General features: G+C 38.2%; 1 protein-coding gene across 4 annotated transcripts in view; it reads left to right on the forward strand.

The window, feature by feature from the left end:
• Positions 1-18,110, forward strand: part of VPS8 (VPS8 subunit of CORVET complex) — a 288,453-nt gene that overhangs the window by 216,050 nt on the left and 54,293 nt on the right. For all 4 annotated transcript variants that reach the window (XM_061166734.1, XM_061166737.1, XM_061166735.1 and 1 more), the window contains 2 exons: positions 348-517; positions 3,330-3,495. In XM_061166734.1, the coding sequence (XP_061022717.1) occupies positions 348-517; positions 3,330-3,495 (336 nt within the window). The remainder of the gene's footprint in view (positions 1-347; positions 518-3,329; positions 3,496-18,110) is intronic.

Consider the following 18,110-nt stretch of genomic DNA (forward strand, 5'->3'; position numbering starts at 1 on the left):
GAGAGCTTATTATAGATTTGGGTTAATCCAGTCATCTGAACACCATCAGTACCGAATTAAGCCACAAGAATGGCAGAGCACTCATTTCTCCATAGTAACTAGTGACTGCCTTTTAATAATTATTTTGAGACTCTTTATGTAGTACTTATCAGTACTTGTACATTGAAGTTAACCACTTAAGTCTGAGGTGCTTTGATGTTTATTTGATTGATTCTATGCCTTTGTAGTATATTCCAATTCAGCTGTGGTTGAAAATGAAACAAGTGCAGTTCTCCACTGATCCCCTCTGTCTCTTTCACTTTATAAACAACTTTTTGTTGATTTCTTTTTATTTTGGTCATTCATAGACCCTGCTGGAAACGACGACTAGCCTTCTAAACCAAGATCTCCATTGGTCATTGTGTAACCTGAGAGCTTCAGTCACCAGAGGACTGAATCCCAAGCAGGATTACTGCTCTATTTGTTTGCAGCAGTACAAGAGACGCCAAGAAATGGCTGATGAAATTATTGTTTTTAGGTAAGAGAGGGAAGGAGATGTAGTACATATGTGTGTGTATATGTATGGTATTGCCAGGCAGGAGCACACGCAGACACACAGCCCCAGTCAGCCATTCTGGCAGTGAACAAAACAAGGCAGAGTTCCTGTTCTCATAGATCTTATCTTCTGCATAGGTGTCGGGGGAAAGAGTATTAGAGTGGTCAGGTCATAAATGTAATAAGAGCTATGGAGAGAAATAACACACAGGGTAAGGGGATGGAAAGAAGTGTTCAGGGTGAGAATGCTATTTTAAGATACCATAATGAGGAAAAACATGTCTAAGAAAGTGACATTTGCGCAGAATGAGAGTGGTAGGAGTGAAGGTTAGGAATATATTTTAAGAGAAGAGCTAACTTGCTGATGTATCAGATGTGAAGTGACAGGGAAAAACATCTTCAGCCCGAGCTACTGAATGAATGTGGTACCATCCTCTAAAATAAGAAGGAACAGGCATGAGGACCTGGGGAAATCAAGAGTTTTGTTTTGGAGATGTTAAGTTTGAGATGCCTTTTAAACATTTAAGTAGGAATGTCAGGTAGACACTTATTCTAGTCAGAGATATGTCCTGGAAATATAAATTTAGAAATCATCAGCATGTAAATGATATTTAAAGCCACAGTGCAAAGAGAGAAGAAGTCTAGTGCAAAAGTAGAAGGTTTGATCTCAGGAGGAGACAGCTCATCCAGAATACACAGATAGAAGCAATGTAAGATGGACTCTAGAGCCAGGCTTTAAACCTTGAGTTTAAACCTTTACTCTGCCACTTCCTAGCTATCCCAGTGAAGTTGCTCAGTCGTGTCCGACTCTTTGCGACCCCATGGACTGTAGCCTACCAGGCTCCTCCATCCAGGGAATTTTCCAGGCAAGAGTACTGAGTGGGTTGCCATTTCCTTCTCCTAGCTATTAGACTTTGACAAATCATTTTATCTCTTTACATCTTAGTTTCTTTATTTGTAAAGAGGGATAATAATGGTACCTACTTGCTAGAGTTTTTGTGAAGATGAAATGAGATAATTTACATAAGACACTTAAAACCGTACTGACATACAGTAAGCACTGTATAAGTGTTAGCTTCTGTTTTTACAGATAAAGATTGGTAGATTTGGTGATTAGAAGGGAAAGTATTTCTTATCACATAAAGAGCCCATTCATTCAACAACTATTTATCAAGCACACTATATTTCAGGTACTGTTAGAAGGGATAGGGTACCACATGAACAAAACAAAGGTTTTGCTCTCAGAGTTTACACTCTAGTGAAAGAGATAGACAAGTAAAATGCCAGATAGTAACTAACAGGGAAAAAAAATAAAGCATGTTAAGTGAGATGTAGAGTGTCTGTGGGGGAAGATATTTTATGAAGAGTGGTCAGGGAGAACACCACTGTTAAGATGATTATGGACAGGCAGTTAAAAATGAGTTAATTAATAAAAATGTAATAATTACCATGAGTAAATATGGTATAGAGGAGAGAGAACTTTGGGAACTAGTAATTTGTGAAGAGTTGTTAAGGAAACTTAAGTGACATTTCAGCAGAGACTTAAGGGAAGTTTCCATGCAATATCGGGGTAGAGTGCTCCAGACAGAGGATCAGCAAGTGCAGAAACCATGAGGCAGGTGCTTGGCATACTCATTCTCGTAGTGAGTGAGCAGGCTAGCATTGCCTGAGCAGAGTGAAGAGAAAATGATGAGATGACTTCAGCAGCCAAATCATGTAGGAACTAAATCATTATGAAGAGTTAAACTCTTACTCTGAGATGAAAAAACCATTGGATGGTTTTGAGGATAGGGTTGACACGATATAATCTGTGTATTAAGGATCACTTTGACTGCTGTGGTAAGAATGGACTGCAGAAGATCAAGGGTGAAAATGGAATGACCATTTAGGCTAATCCAAGTGAGAGATGGCCCAAGATGATTGTAATGAAGTAAGCAGTGGTGGGGTTCTGTATATATTCTGAAGGTATAGCTGACAAGATCTGTTTATAGATTGTATATGAGGTATGAAAGAAAGAATAGTTTTTGGCCTGAGAAACTGGAAGGCTCTAGTTACTATTTATTTAGATGTGGAAGGTTGGATGAGAGAGTGTGCATTGAGGGTGGGGTTTGGTGGAAATCAAGAATTTGGTTTGGGGCATGTTATATATACGGGGGAGGATAGAGAAAAGGAAAATTTTAAAGACTATCGAAGAGAGAAAAGGACTGACTTCTGAGGTGGTCCAACGTTTCAGGTTGGAGAAAGGAGGAGGAATCAGTGAAGATGACTTAGAATTATGCTCAACACTTACTTCTGGAAGGTTTATTTGGTAGCTTAATGTAATTAACAGAATTTCTTCATAGTAATGATGTTAAATTTATTGTATAGTACTAACATTTTTGTGAATGCTTATAAATCAAATCATGACTCTTGAATTTGATGAGAAATACCACTCATGTTATTATCAAATGACTTATATAATTATTATTTTCCCCAGTTGACGTTGTTCAAACTGTCTAAAAATGTTTCATAGTTTGAGAAGTGAGCAGAAGTTCAACTCACCCCTGGGTGGTTTGTAGTCAGAGAACTGTGGTGCTGTTATACTCACAACTGAAGTGTACAAATACATGAGTCTGGATTTTAAAACAGAGAGGAAAGCAACAAGTAAATCTCTTTTCTTATTTCTTAACCTGTATACCCACCAGTGCATTTCAGCTTACTGGAAATAATTTTCACTTTTAAATACTGTCTAATACAACTTAGGTTTATGATTTTATGATAATGAAAAGTGTCAATTGGTTACCTTCATTTTGCAGCTGTGGCCATTTATATCATTCATTCTGTCTGCAAAGCAAAGAGTGCACAATAGAAATTGAAGGGCAAACAAGATGGACGTGCTACAAATGCAGCTCAAGTAACAAAGCAGGAAAGTTGAGTGAAAATTCATCTGAAGTTAAAAAGGGAAGCATAACCCCGTCACAGGTAAAACTTGTTTTCATGTCAAGGTGGAGTAGGAAATGGCAACCCACTCCAGTATTCTTGCCTGGAGAATTCCATGGACAGAGGAGCCTGGCAGGATACAGTCCATGGGGTTGCCAAGAGTAGGACACGACTAAGTGACTATCCCTCTCACTCATGCAGAGAGTCTTTTCTTAGCAGTGTCTTTTAGACCTGGCCTCATTTTTTTCTCAGGTCTTTTCAGGCCTCAGCAGATTTATTTAGTTTCTGTTTCCTGCACCTTCCTTTATGCTGCCCTATCCTATAGTTGACGTTAACATCACTTAGTGAAATGTTGGACCCATTGCTTTTTTCTCTCTGTTTTTGGCTTGAGAAACTGGCAGTCTGTAGTTGCAATTTATTTAGATGTGGAAGGTTAGAAGGGAGCATTTATTGGAGATGGAGTGTAGAGAAAAGAAAGATTATGAAGATTATCAAAGACAGAAGGATTGACTTCTGAGGTGATCCAACATTTCAGATTGGAGAAATGAGGAGGAATCAAAGATGATTTAGAATTATGTTTAAATCATCTAACTTATGCTAAATCAATTGAGCTTTCAATATTAAGTCAGAAGATAACCCAGGGAAAAAACTCTGACCTAGCTTCTCCCAGATAATAGTTCAGAGTTTCTACACTCCAGTGGTAGCCACTAGTATCCATATTCATCCAGTAAATACAGAACCATTTGCCAGGCACTATGTTAAATGCTGGAACAAGACATTTGTCTTATGGAATTTGTATGACAATGAAATTATAAACAGATTTCCAGTAAGTGTTCTCCAGTTCTTTCTGACACCAATCACATGGTGTTTTTTCCATCATCAGTTCTGACACCTATTTGGTCAGTTCTCTGAGTTCCAACTGTATGCCCAGTAATGCCATTCAGTTCTCACACTGACCACCAGGAATTAGTGTCAGACTTTATACTGTCCGTCCTTCAGACACCAGTTACAAATGGGGTACCAGATTACATACTGTTCTATCTGACTTGACAAATTTAGGGGTTCCTATGACCCACTCCCCCAGGTTTCATAATTCAGTAGGACAACTCACAGAACTTGGGAACATGCTTTATGTTTACCTGTTTATTATAAAGGATAGTTAGGAATAGCCATATGAAAAAGGTGCATAGGGCAAGATAAGGGGGGAAAGGTACCCAGAGCGTCCATGCCATATCTTGACATACCACCTTCCCAGAAATCAGTGTGATCACCGACCTGGAAACTCCTTGAACCTCAACATTTAGGGGTTTTTTTTTTGGAAGTTTTATTACCTAACCATGATTGATTAAATCACTGGCCATTAGTGCTTAGACTCAATATCTAGCCCCTCTCCCCTCCTCCTATATGGGGATGGGAGAAGGATGGGGAAGGAAGAACTGAAAGTTCTAACTCTCTAGTCATGGTTTGATCTTTCTGATGACCAGCTGCCATCCTGAAACTATCTAGGGGTCCCCAAGTACCAGTCATCTCATTAGCATTCAGAAGGCACTCTATCACTCAGGAGAGTCTGAGAGTTTTAGGAACTATATGATAGGAACCAGGGACAAAGACTGAATGATATTTTTTATTATACCACAAGTACTTACAGATGAACTGTGCTATAAAAGTAGATAATGAGTAGAGCTGATCTAGACATGAGATATCATGGAAGATTTCTTCAAAGTGTTAGTTAGCTGCCCCTGAAGCAAAAAAAGAAGATCGAGTTTAAGCACAAGGATAGGCAGGAGGAGAAATATTCCAGGCAGAGGGAACAGTATATAGAATAAACAAAGCATCTCTGCAGGAACTAGACATTGCGTATGATTGGATCCAGAGGGTGAAAGAATGATATTGTATGAAATTAGTAAGTAAACAGGGACCATACTAATTATTTTTATGTTTGTGCTAAAGAAACAAGACATTGAAGGGCTTTAAAGAAGGAATGATATGATATGACCAAAATAGTATTTTTTTTTTAAAGAATAGTGCTTTTAAAAGAACTGCAGTACAGAAAATGAAAGGAAAACAAGAATAGGTGGATGTAGGGAGACCCAAGAATATTGAAACTATTTTGTGGAAAGAAATAGTAACTTGTACTAAAATGGTGGAAGTTGGGATGGAGAAAAGAGCCACGTGTAAGATGTGTTTGAGATGAGTACAAACATCAAAATAATTAATATGGTCCCTGCCTACCTCACTAGCTTCATCTTATACCACTCTTTCACCTTCTAGATTCAGTTATGCTCAACTTTTAATTCTATATTCTTTTCTGCTTTACAACAGGTAACCTATATTTGAGAGGTAGAATTAGTAGGACTTGGTGAAAATTAAATTGGTTGGTGAGGGAGGTAAGACAGAGGAAAGAATCAAAGATAGTACCCAGATTTCTTATTTGAACAACCAAATGGATGGTGGTACCATTTACTGAGATAGAAAGCAATAAACAAAGAACATACCTGAAAGTAAGAGAATTCATTGTTGGAGTTAGAGCTGTCTGTTGGATATACAGGTGAAGATGTTCAATATGTTTCTGGATTGAAAATTTTATTAGTCATCCAGTGCTTCCTTGTTCACATCTAGGAAAGGAAAATCAAGTCCTATGATTTCTAACATCTTTCCAAGCTGAATTCAAACACAGATGTGGGAACCTTTATTTATATAGATACCTAAGGCTTTGCATTTCAGTGCACTTCAGTTTTTTTCCCTCTTTCAAATATATTCTGTTCATAAACAGATTGTGACTGAATGCATATTATTGCCTGCATATTACCAATTAGATTCTTTTTCTTTCTTCGTAGATAGCCTTCGTAGAGGCTGAAATATGCCTTTTTTCCTTTTTAAAAAAATAGTTATGTGTGCAGATATATATTTTAATACATAATTTACAAACAGTAAATTCACTTCTGCAAGTTTTGACAACCTCCTTTACAATCAAGACAGAGCAATATTACCACGTCCCTCAAAAGTCCCCCATAGCTCTTTGTGGCCAGCCTCTCTTTTCATCCTCCAGCCCCTGGCAACCACTGATCCATTGGGAGTTATTTAATACCAGGTGAGATAAAGATTGAAGTTCTTTCTTTTGAATGAAGGTATCCATTGAATTGCCTTTGTACCTTAATCAAAAACCAATTGACCTTGTGTATGTGGGTTTATTTCTAGACTTTCTATTCTATTCCATTATATATCTATCCTTGCTCCAAGACTGTGTCTTTATAATAAATCTGGATATCAGGTTGTGTGAGGCCTTCAATGTTGTTCTTCTTTCTGACATTTGGCTATTCTACTTGCTTTTCCATGTAAATTAAAAAATCACCTTGTTAGTTTCTCCCAAAAATATTCATGCTGGGATTTTATTAGGATTGTGTTGACTATGTAGATAAATTGGGGGAGAGTTGACATCTTAATGATATTGAGTCCAATCCATTAACATGGTATAGCTCCAATTTATTTAAATTTTCTTTGATTTATTTCATCAATGTTTTGTAGTTTTTGGTGTATAAATCTTGCGTATGTTTTATAAGGTTCATTTCTAAGTATTTAATGACTTGATATTACATATTTTACTGTTTTATATTTCAATTTCTAACTGTTCATTTCTAAAATATAGAACTACAATTCATTTTTGCATATTGACATTGTATCTAGTGACCAGTGGCCTTACTAAGCTTACTTATGAGTACTTTTCTGTATATTTTTTGGTATTATCTACATAATCATGTCAAATGCAAATGACTGTTTTATTTGTTTCCAATGTTATTTCTTTTTCTTGCCCTATTGCATTGGCCTCTAGTACACAATTGAATAACAATGGTGAGAGTAGACATCCTTGTCTTGTTACTGATTGTAGGGGAAAGTATTCATTTTTCATTATTCAATATAATGTTAACTGTAGGCTTTTGGTATGTAACCTTTGTATCATGTTTAGGATGTTCCCTTTTACTCCACATTTTGTTGAGAATTTGTTCCAAGAATGGATGTTGAATTTTGAAGACATTTGTACTACATTGGTTGCCATGTTCCCATATCTGCACACCTCACACAAGAAAGTGATCTGTTTCCTTGACTTTCCTCTTGCCTGCTCTCAGAACACTGAGAGAAGGGAAATTATTTTGAAATTGGATCTGTATGTCAATGGAAGCTTTATTTCTGGGGCTATCCTATTCTGCAGGACAGAAGAAATGAGTTCAGCCTTTTCATTTCTTTAGGAAACTCCAGTGGGATTACTGATCATCCTCTTGAAAATCTGTTTGATGCTTCCTAATTAATAAAGGAAAATAGCAGGAGAACTATTTTGGATTCCTTATATTTTCTAGCTGTCTGTCTCCTTTGATTTTCTTAGTAAGATTTTGTAAAAGGATCTAGTGGCTTGGTAATGCAAGGAAAGAGAAGATGAAATTTATCAAATATATGCTTTAGATGTGAACATGATAATCTTCACAACAACTGTAGCTGAAGGAACTGTGCTCAGAGAAGGAGGACCAGTATTTGAAATCAAGTTTTGTAAATCATCATCACTCTGTTTTCCTGCCTCCTGACTGTTCTATTTTTAGTATTCTACTTTATTGAAATCTAATAAAGGTGATTTTTAATGTTCAGTTCAGTTGCTCAGTTATGTCCAACTATTTAGCAACCCCATGGACTGCAGGATGCCAGGCTTCCCTGTCCATCCCCAACTCCCAGAGCTTACTCAGTCAGACTCATGTCCATCAAGTCGGTGACGCCATCCAACCATCTCATCCTCTGTCATTCCCTTCTCCTCCTACCTTCAATCTTGCCCAGCATCAGGGTCTTTCCCAATGAGTCAGTTGTTTGCATCAGGTGGCCAGAGGACTGGAATTTCAGCTTCAGCATCAGTCCTTCCAATGAATGTTCAGAATTGATTTCCGTTAGGATTGACTAGGTGGATCTTCTTGCAGTCCATGGGACTCTCAGGAGTCTTCTCCAGCACCACAGTTCAAAAGCATCAATTCTTCGGCACTCAGCTTTCTTCATAACCAACTCTCACATCCATACATGACCACTGGAAAAACCATAGCCTTGACTAGATGGACCTTAGTTGGCAAAGTAATATCTCTGCTTTTTAATATGCTAGGTTGGTCATAGCTTTTCTTCCAAGGAGCAAGTGCCTTTTAATTTCATGGCTGCAGTCACCATCTGCAGTGATTTTGGAGCCCAAGAAAATAAAGTCTCTCACTGTTTCCGTTGTTTCCCTTTTATTTGCCATGAAGTGATGGGACCAGATGCCATGATCTTAGTTTTCTGAATGTTGAGCTTTAAGCCAACTTTTTCACTCTCCTCTTTCACTTTCAAGAGGCTCTTTAGTTCTTCTTCACTTTCTGCCATAAGGGTGGTGTCATCTGCATATCTGAGGTTATTGATAATTCTCCCGGCAGTCTTGATTCCACCTTATGCTTCATGCAGCCTGGCATTTCGCATGATGTACTCTGCACATACATTAAATAAGCAGGGTGACAATATACAGCCCTGACATATTCCTTTCCCAATTTGGAACCAGTCTGTTGTTCCATGTCCAGTTCTAACTGTTGCTTCCTGACCTGCATACAGATTTCTCAGGAGGTAGGTAAGGTTGTCTGGTATTCCCATCATTTTAAGAATTTTCCACAGTTTGTTGTGCTCCACACAGTCAAAGGCTTTGGCATAGTCAATAAAGCAGAAGTAGATGTCTTTCTGGAACTCTCTTGCTTTTTCGATGATCCCAATGAATGTTGGCAATTTGATCTCTGGTTCCTCTGCCTTTTCTAAATCCAGCTTGAACATCTGGAAGTTCACGGTTCATGCATTGTTGAACCCTGGCTTGGAGAATTTTGAGCATTACTTTGCTAGCATGTGAGATGAGTGCAATTGTGTGGTAGCTTGAACATTCTTTGGCATTGCCTTTCTTTTTTAAAGTACAATCATGCTATGTTGACTGTGCTAACTTCAGATTTCTTACCATTGTATGAACCATTCACATTTTTAATTGTAAGAAAATTTTAAATGAAGATACTAGTTCTATACATGATGGTTTTTATTAAGCTTAATTTCATGAGAGTTTTACTTTGCTCTTTTTAATTTCCTTCAAAAATCTGTCACCCTTTGTTATTAAGTTCCTAATCTGTGCATGGAGAGAAACAGAGGTATGTGTCCCAGTGACTCCAAAATCAAGCTGAGATTGCTAGTCAGCTTCCACCTGTTGCTTTCTGTCCTCCATAAATCACTGAATACATTTGAAACTTTTCACTGCCTTTGTAATATGATCCTTCTGTCAAATAGGTTTTTATTTCATCCTTTTCCAAGACTTGAGATGATTGACTTTTTACTTCTTCAGTTACTGACTCTTACTCAACAGGGTACAAGTAACCCTCAGACCTGTGGTTTTCTTGGATAAAATCTTTTTCCTTGCCTCTCTTACTTTCATTTCTGTTTTTCACAACTGATCAATATATATAAGCCATAACTCTGACATGTCAGTCTTCTCGCAACAGTTCTACACAGGCATGATTGGATTTATTTTCCCAGAAAGTCTGCTTTCCTCTGGAACAAGTTTTTTATTCTTTGCGAGGAAATGTAACAGAAATGACTCAGAATTCTTTCTTTCTTCCCTCATTACCACTCCCTCTCCCCTTAGGTTTACAGTAGTCAATTAGGATATAGGTCCAAAGAATAGACCTTGCAAGTTGAATTTTCCATTTTGCGTTCTCTATATATTACTCACAGATAAAATATGTTTGAGAAACTAATTTCAACTGAAATACTCATCCTGCTTTTATCTTAGATGATTCTTTTATTAAATTTATAGTAGCAAATAACCACCTTCATTGGCACTGATTAGCATTAGAAGAAATTAACTTACTGTTATTCATTTTAAAAATAATAATTCTTGGCCAGCAGGCAGCTTAATATCAATTCAGAGAAATATAATGAAAAATTTACTAGATTTTAGTTTTAACCATTAATTGACAGTGCTGAAAGCTCTTGAGAGCTGGCCATAGCTAACACATTACTATGTGCCGGAAATACTCCAATTGTTATTCCTGTTAAAACTTAAAAAACTGAGAGCACACACGAAAAAGAAAATTACAGGCCAATATCACTGATGAACATAGATGCAAAAATCCTCAACAAAATTTTAGCAAATAGAATTCAGCAACACATCAAAAAGCTTATACACCATGATCAAGTAGGGTTTATTCCAGGGATGCAAGGATTCTTCAATATATGCAAATCAGTCAATATGATGCACCATATTAACAAATTGAAAGATTAAAAGCCATATGATAATCTCAATAGATGCAGGAAAACAACTTTAACAAAATTCAGCACCCATTTATGATTAAAACTCTTCAAAAAATGGGCATAGAAGGAACCTACCTCAGCATAGTAAAGGCCATATATGTTAAGCCTATAGCAAACATTCTTAATGGTGAAAAACTGAAAGCATTCCCCCTAAGATAGGAACAATACAAGGGTGTCCACTTTCACCACTAGTATTCAATATAGTTCTGGAAGTCCTAGCTACAGCAATCAAAGAAGAAAAAGAAATCAAAGGAATACAGATTGGAAAAGAAGAAGAAAAGCTCTCACTGTCTGCAGATGACATGATACTGAACATAGAAAACACTAAAGATAGTATCCGAAAATTACTAGAGCTAATCAGTGAATTTAGCAAAATTTCAGGATACAGAATCAGTACACAGAAATCACTTGCATTTCTATATACTAACAATGAAAAATCAGAGAAATTAGGGAATCAATCCCATTCACCATTGCAACAGAAAGAATATCTAGGAATAAACGTATCTAAGGAGACAAAAGAACTGTACACAGAAAATTATAAGACACTGATGAAATAAATCAAAGATGACATAAACAGATGGAAAGATATTCCATATGCCTGGGTAGGAAGACTCAATATTGTGAAAATGACTATACTAACAAATGCAATCTACAGATTCAGTGCGATCCCTATCAAATCACCAATGGCATTTTTCACAGAACTAGGAAAAAAAAAATTCACAATTCATATGGAAACACAAAAGACCCTGAATAACCAAAGCAATCTTAAGAAGGAAGAATGGAGCTGGAGGAATCAACCTTCCTGACTTCAGATTATCCTACAGAGCTACAGTCATCAAGACAGTGTGGTACTGCCAGAGAAACAGAAGTGTAGACCAATGGAGCAAGACAGCCCAGAAATAAACCCATGCACCTGTGGGTACCTTATTTTTGACCAAGAAGGCAAGAATATACAATGGTGCAAAGACAGCCTCTTCAATAAATGGTGCTGGGAAAACTGGACAGCTACATGTAAAAGAATGAAATTAGAACACTTCCTAACACCATACACAAAGATAAACTCAAAACAGATTAAAGACCTAAATCTAAGACCAGAAACTATAAAACTCTTAGAGGACAACATAGGCAGAATACTCAAGGACATAAATCAAAGCAAGATCCTCTATAACCCACCTCCTAGAGTAGTGGAAATAGCAAAAGTAAACAAGTGGGACCTAATTAAACTGAAAAGCTCTTGCACAGCAAAGGAAACTACAAACAAGGTGAAAAGACAGCCCTCAGAACGGCAGAAAATAATAGCAAATGAAACAACTAACAAGTAATTAATTTCCAAAATATACAAGCAGCTCATACAACTCAATGCCAGAAAAAAAAACCCAATCCAAAAGTGGGAAAAAGACCTAAATAGACGTTGTCTCCAAAGAAGACATACAGATGGCTAACAGACACATGAAAAGATGCTCAACATTACTCATTATTAGAGAAATGCAAATCAAAACTCCAATGAGATATCACCTCACACCAGTCGGAATGGCTGTCATCAGAATGTCTACAAACAATAAATTCTGGAAAGGGTGTGGAGAAAAGGGAATGCTCTTGCACTCTTGGTGGGAATGTAAATTGATACAGCCACTATGGAAGACAGTGTGGAGAGTCCTTAAAAAAACTAGGAATAAAACCACCATATGACCCAGCAATCCCACTCCTAGGCATATATCCGCTGCTGCTGCTGCTAAGTTGCTTTAGTCATGTCCGACTCTGTGCGACATCATAGATGGCAGCCCACCAGGCTTCTCTGTCCCTGGGATTCTCCAGGCAAGAATACTGGAGTGGGTTGCCATTTCCTTCTCCAAGGCATATACCTAGGAGGAAACCAAAACTGAAAAAGACAGATGTATCCCACTGTTCATTGCAGTACTATTTACAATAGCTAGAACATGGGAGCAACCTAGATATCCATTGATAGATGAATGGATAAAGAAGTGATGGTATGTATACACAATGGAATATTACTCAGCCATAAAAAGGAATGCATGTGAGTCGGTTCGAATGAGTTGGATGAACCTAGAGTCTATTGTACAGAGTGAAGTAAGTCAGAAGGAGAAATATAAATACTGTATTCTAGTGCATGCATACGAAATCTAGAAAAATGACACTGAAGAATTCATTTACAGGGCAGCAGTGGAGAAACAGACATAGAGAATAGACTTATGGACATTGTGAGAGGGGAGGAGAGGGTGAGATATATGGAGAGAGTAACATGGAAACTTACATTACCATATGTAAAGTAGATAGCCAGCAGGAATTTGCTGTATGTCTCAGGAAACTCAAACAGGGGCTTTGTATCAACCTAGAGGGCTGGGGTGGGGTGGGGAGGGGAATGGGAAGGAATTTCAAAAGGGAGGAGATGTATGTATACCTATGGCTGATTCATGTTGAGGTTTGACAGAAAACAGCTAAATTCTATAAAGCGATTATCCTTCAGTAAAAAATAAATTAATTTTAAAAATAATAAATTTTTTAAAAAACGAGAGCATTTGGAGACTCATTAGAAAGTCTTACTATGTGTAGCTTGATATCTTTTTCAGATTTGGATATATCATCCCTTATCAGTAAATGACCAGATACAGCAGACAAATGTCAGAGTTTTTTGTTTTTTTGGTAAGAGATAAATATCCAAAGAAGAAGGGGATTGAAAATAAACATATAGATGCCTAGTCATCCTTAACAATTGCAAAAGGAGAGAATGAAAAGAAATAAGCTGATACTTTCCCTGGTACTTGGAGTTGGTTTTATTTCTTGGTTTTTAGAATTGTATAAGAAAATGTTTGATTTGGGGGGATAAATCTACGCATAATGTCAGATGAAAGTATTTACAACTTTGAAGAAATTATTCAGTAAGTGACATTTATTAATGCTCACTGGTCATAATTTTCTGTTAACCATTGTACATTGTTTATTCCACTATAAATTGGAGATTTGTTTTACATGCTATTTAATGAAATAGGAAAACTGGTATTAAGGCCCTGTTTTCATTTCTCTGTTTTCACAGAATGTTAGCTCCCTGTTATGTTAGATTCAAACGAAATTCTAAAAAATGAATTTTGAAGATAGAAGCATTTCTCAAAAGAGTACCTTCTAAATTAAACTTAAAAGTGAAATGAATATTAATATGTCTCAGAAGTGCAGAGGGGTGATAAATAATCCTAACATAAATGCATCTTTTTGAGGAGACTTATGTTCATTTTCCAGTATTCTCGTTATTATAAACTAGTATTAAGTGATTCATTACTTCAGCTAATATATGATGTATATTTTGTTATTGTTATTCACTTGCTCAGTTGTGTCTTGCTCTTTGTGACCCCATGGACTACAGCATGCCAGGCTTCCCTGTCCTTCACTATCTCCTGGAGTTTGCTCAAACTCATGTCCATTGAGTCAGTGATGCAGTCCAACTATCTCATCCTCTGTTGCCCCCATCTTCTCTTGCCCTCAATCTTTCCTAGCATCAGGGTCTTTTCCAGTGAGTCAGTTCTTTGCATAAGGTGCCCAGAGTATTAGAGCTTCAGCTTCAGCATCAGTTCTTCCAAGGAGTATTCAGGGTTGATTTCCTTGCTGTCCAAGGGACTCTTAAGAGTCTTCTCCAGTGCCATAGTTCAGAAGTATCAATTGTTCGGCACTCAGCCTTCTTTATGCTCCATCTCTCACATCCATACATGACTACTGGAAAAACCAAAGCTTTGACTGGATGGACCTTTGTTGGCAAAATGATGTCTGTGCTTTTAATATGCTGCCTAGATTGGTCATAGCTTTTCGTCCAAGGAGCAAGCATCTTTTATTTCATGGCTGAAATCACCATCTGCAGTGATTTTGGAGCCCAAGAAAATAGTTTGTCATTGTTTCCCATTGTTTCCCTTTCTATTTGCCATAAAGTGGTAAGACTGGATGCCATGATCTTAGTTTTTTTAACGTTGAGTTTTAAACCAACTTTTTCACTCTCCTCTTTCACCTTCATCAAAAGGATATTTACTTCCTCTTCACTTTGTGCCATAAGATGTCATCTGCTTATCTGAAGTTATTGATACGTCTTCCAGCAGTCTTGATTCCAGCTTGATCTTCATCCAACCCAGCATTTCCCATGATGTACTCTACATATAAGTTAAATAAGCAGGGTGACAATATACAGCCTTGATACACTACTTTCTCAATTTTGAACCAGTCTGTTGTTCTATGTCTGGTTCTAATTGTTGCTTCTTGACCTGCATACAGGTTTCTCAGGAGGTATGTAAGGTGGTCTGGTATTCCCATTTCTTGAAGAATTTTCCACAGTTTGTTGTGATCCACACAGTCAAAGGCTTTAGCATAGCCAATGAAGCAAAAGTAGATGTTTTTCTGGAATTCCATTGCTTTTTCTGTGATCCAGCAAATGTTGGCAATTTGATCTCTGATTTGTCTGCCTTTTCCAAATCCAGCTTCTACATCTGGAAGTTCTTGGTTCACATACTTTGAATCCTAGCTTGAAGGATTTTGAACATTACCTTCCTAGTATGTGAAATGAGCACAGTTGTGTGGTAGTTTGAACATGCTTCGGCATGGTGGAGTTGGAATGAAAACTGACCTCTTCCAGTCCTGTGGCCGCCATGGAGTGCTGCACTTTCACAGCATCATCTTTTAGGACTTGAAATCGCTTATCTGAAATTCCATCACCTCCACTAGCTTTGTTTGTAGTAATGCTTCCTAAGGCCTACTTGATTTCACACTTGAGGATGTCTGGCTCTAGGTCAGTGACCACACCATCTTGATTATCTGGGTTATTGAGACCTTTTTTGTACAATTCTGTGTATTCTTGCCACCTCTTTTAAATATCTTCTGGTTCTGTTAGATCCATACCATTTCTGTCCTTTATTTTGTCCATCTTTGCTTGAAATGTTCCCATGGTATCTCTAATTTTGTTGACGAGATCTCTAGTTTTTTCCATTCTATTGTTTTCCTGTATATCTTTGCGTTGGTCACTTAAGAAGGCTTTCTTATCTCTCCTTGCTATTCTTTGGAATTCTGCATTTAGATGGGTATATCTTTCCTTTTCTCCTTTGCCTTTCACTTCTCCTCTTTTCTCAGCTGTTTGTAAGGCCTCCTCAGACAACCATTTTGCCTTGTTGAATCCCTTTTTCTTGGGGATGGTTTTGGTCACCACTTCCTGTATAGTGTTACAACCCTCCATCCATAGTTCTTAAGTAGCATATTGGGCACCTACCCACCTGGGGAGTTCATCTTTCAGTGTCCTATCTTTTTGCCTTTTCATACTGTTCATGGGGTTCTCAAAAGGCAAGAATACTGAAGTGGTTTGCCATTCCCTTCTCCAGTGGACCACATTTTGTCAGAACTCTCCACCATGACCATTCATCTTGGGTGGCCCTACACGGCATGGCTTAGTTTCATTGAGTTAGACAAGACTGTGGTCCCTATGATCAGATTGGCTAGTTTTTTGTGATTGTGGTTTCAGTCTGTCTGCCCTCTGATGCCCTCTCTGAGTGCCTACCATCTTAGTGGGGTTTCTCTTACCTTGGACATGGGGTATCTCTTCACGGCTGCTCCAGCAAAGTGCAGCTGCTGCTCCTTACCTTGGACGTGGGGTATCTCCTCTTGGCAACTGCTCCTGACCTTGGACATGGGGTATCTCCTCTCGGCCGCCGCTCCTGACCTTGGATATGGGGTATTTCCTCTCGGTCGCTCCAGCACCACACAGACACCACTCAGGCTTCAGCAATATATGAACTGTGAACTTGCATATGTTCAAGCTGGATTTAGAAAAGGCAGAGGAACCAGAGATAAAATTGCCAACATCTGCTGGATCATCAAAAAAGCAAGAGAGTTCCAAAAAAACATCTACTTCTGATTTATTGACTATGCCAAAGCCTTTGACTGTGTGGATCACAATAAACTGTGGAAAATTCTTCAAGAGATGGGAATACCAGACCACCTGACCTGTCTCTTGAGAAATCTGTATGCAGGTCAGGAAGCAACAGTTAGAACTGTACGTGGAACAACAGAGTGGTTCCAAATTGGGAAAGGAGTGCATCAAGGCTGTATATTGTCACCCTGCGTATTTAATTTATGTGCAGAGTACATCATGGGAAGCCCTGGGCTGGGTGAAGCACAAGCTGGAATCAAGATTGCTGGGAGAAATATCAATAACCTCAGATATGCAGATGACACTGCCCTTAGGGCAGAAAGTGAAGAAGAACTAAAGAGCCTCTTGATGAAAGTGAAAGAGGAGAGTGAAAAAGTTGGCTTAAAGCTCAACATTCAGAAAACTAAGATCATGGCATCTGGTCCCATCACTTCATGGCAAATAGATGGGGACACAGTGGAAACAGTAGCAGGCTTTATTTTCTTGGGCTCCAAAAATCACTGCAGATGGCGACTGCAGCCATGAAATTAAAAGACACTTACTTCTTGGAAGGAAAGTTATGACCAACCTAGACAGCATATTAAAAAGCAGAGATATTACTTTGCCAACTAAGGTCCATCTAGTCAAGGCTATGGTTTTTCCAGTGGTCATGTATGGATGTGAGAGTTGGATATGAAGAAAGCTGAGTGCCGAAGAATTGATGCTTTTGAACTGTGGTGTTGGAGAAGACTCTTGAGAGTCCCTTGGACTGTAAGAATATCCAACCAGTCCATCCTAAAGGAAATCAGTCCTGAATATTCATTGGAAGGACTGATGTTGAAGCTGAAACTCCCCAATACTTTGGCCACCTGATGCGAAGAACTGATTCACTGGAAAAGACCCTGATGCTGGGAAAGATTGAAGGTAGGAGGAGAAGGGAATGACAGAGGATAAGATGGTTGGATGGCATCACTGACTCAATGGACATGAGTTGGTGATGGACAGCGAGGCCTGGCGTGCTGCAGTCCATGGGGTTGCAGAGTCAGACACCACTGAGCGACTGAACTGAACTGAAAGTTCTTCAGGCACTTTATCAGATACAGTCCCTTAAACCTATTTGTTACCTCCATTGTATAATCATATGGGATTTGAGTAAGTCACACCTGAATGGCCTAGTGGTTTTCCCTACGTTCATCAATTTCAGTCTGAATTTGGCAATAAGGAGTTCATGATCTGAGCTGCAGTCAGCTCCCTGTCTTGGTTTTGCTGACTGTGTAGAGCTTCTCCCTCTTTGGCTGCAAAGGATATAATCATTCTGATTTCAGTATTGACCATCTGGTGATGTCCATGTATGGCGTCATCTCTTGTCTTGCTGGAATGTATGCCTACTTTGGGCCAAGTACTATTCTTGGTACCAAATATGCATTGGTGA

Source organism: Dama dama, chromosome 19, assembly GCF_033118175.1.
Source record: "Dama dama isolate Ldn47 chromosome 19, ASM3311817v1, whole genome shotgun sequence".
NCBI lineage: Eukaryota > Metazoa > Chordata > Mammalia > Artiodactyla > Cervidae > Dama > Dama dama.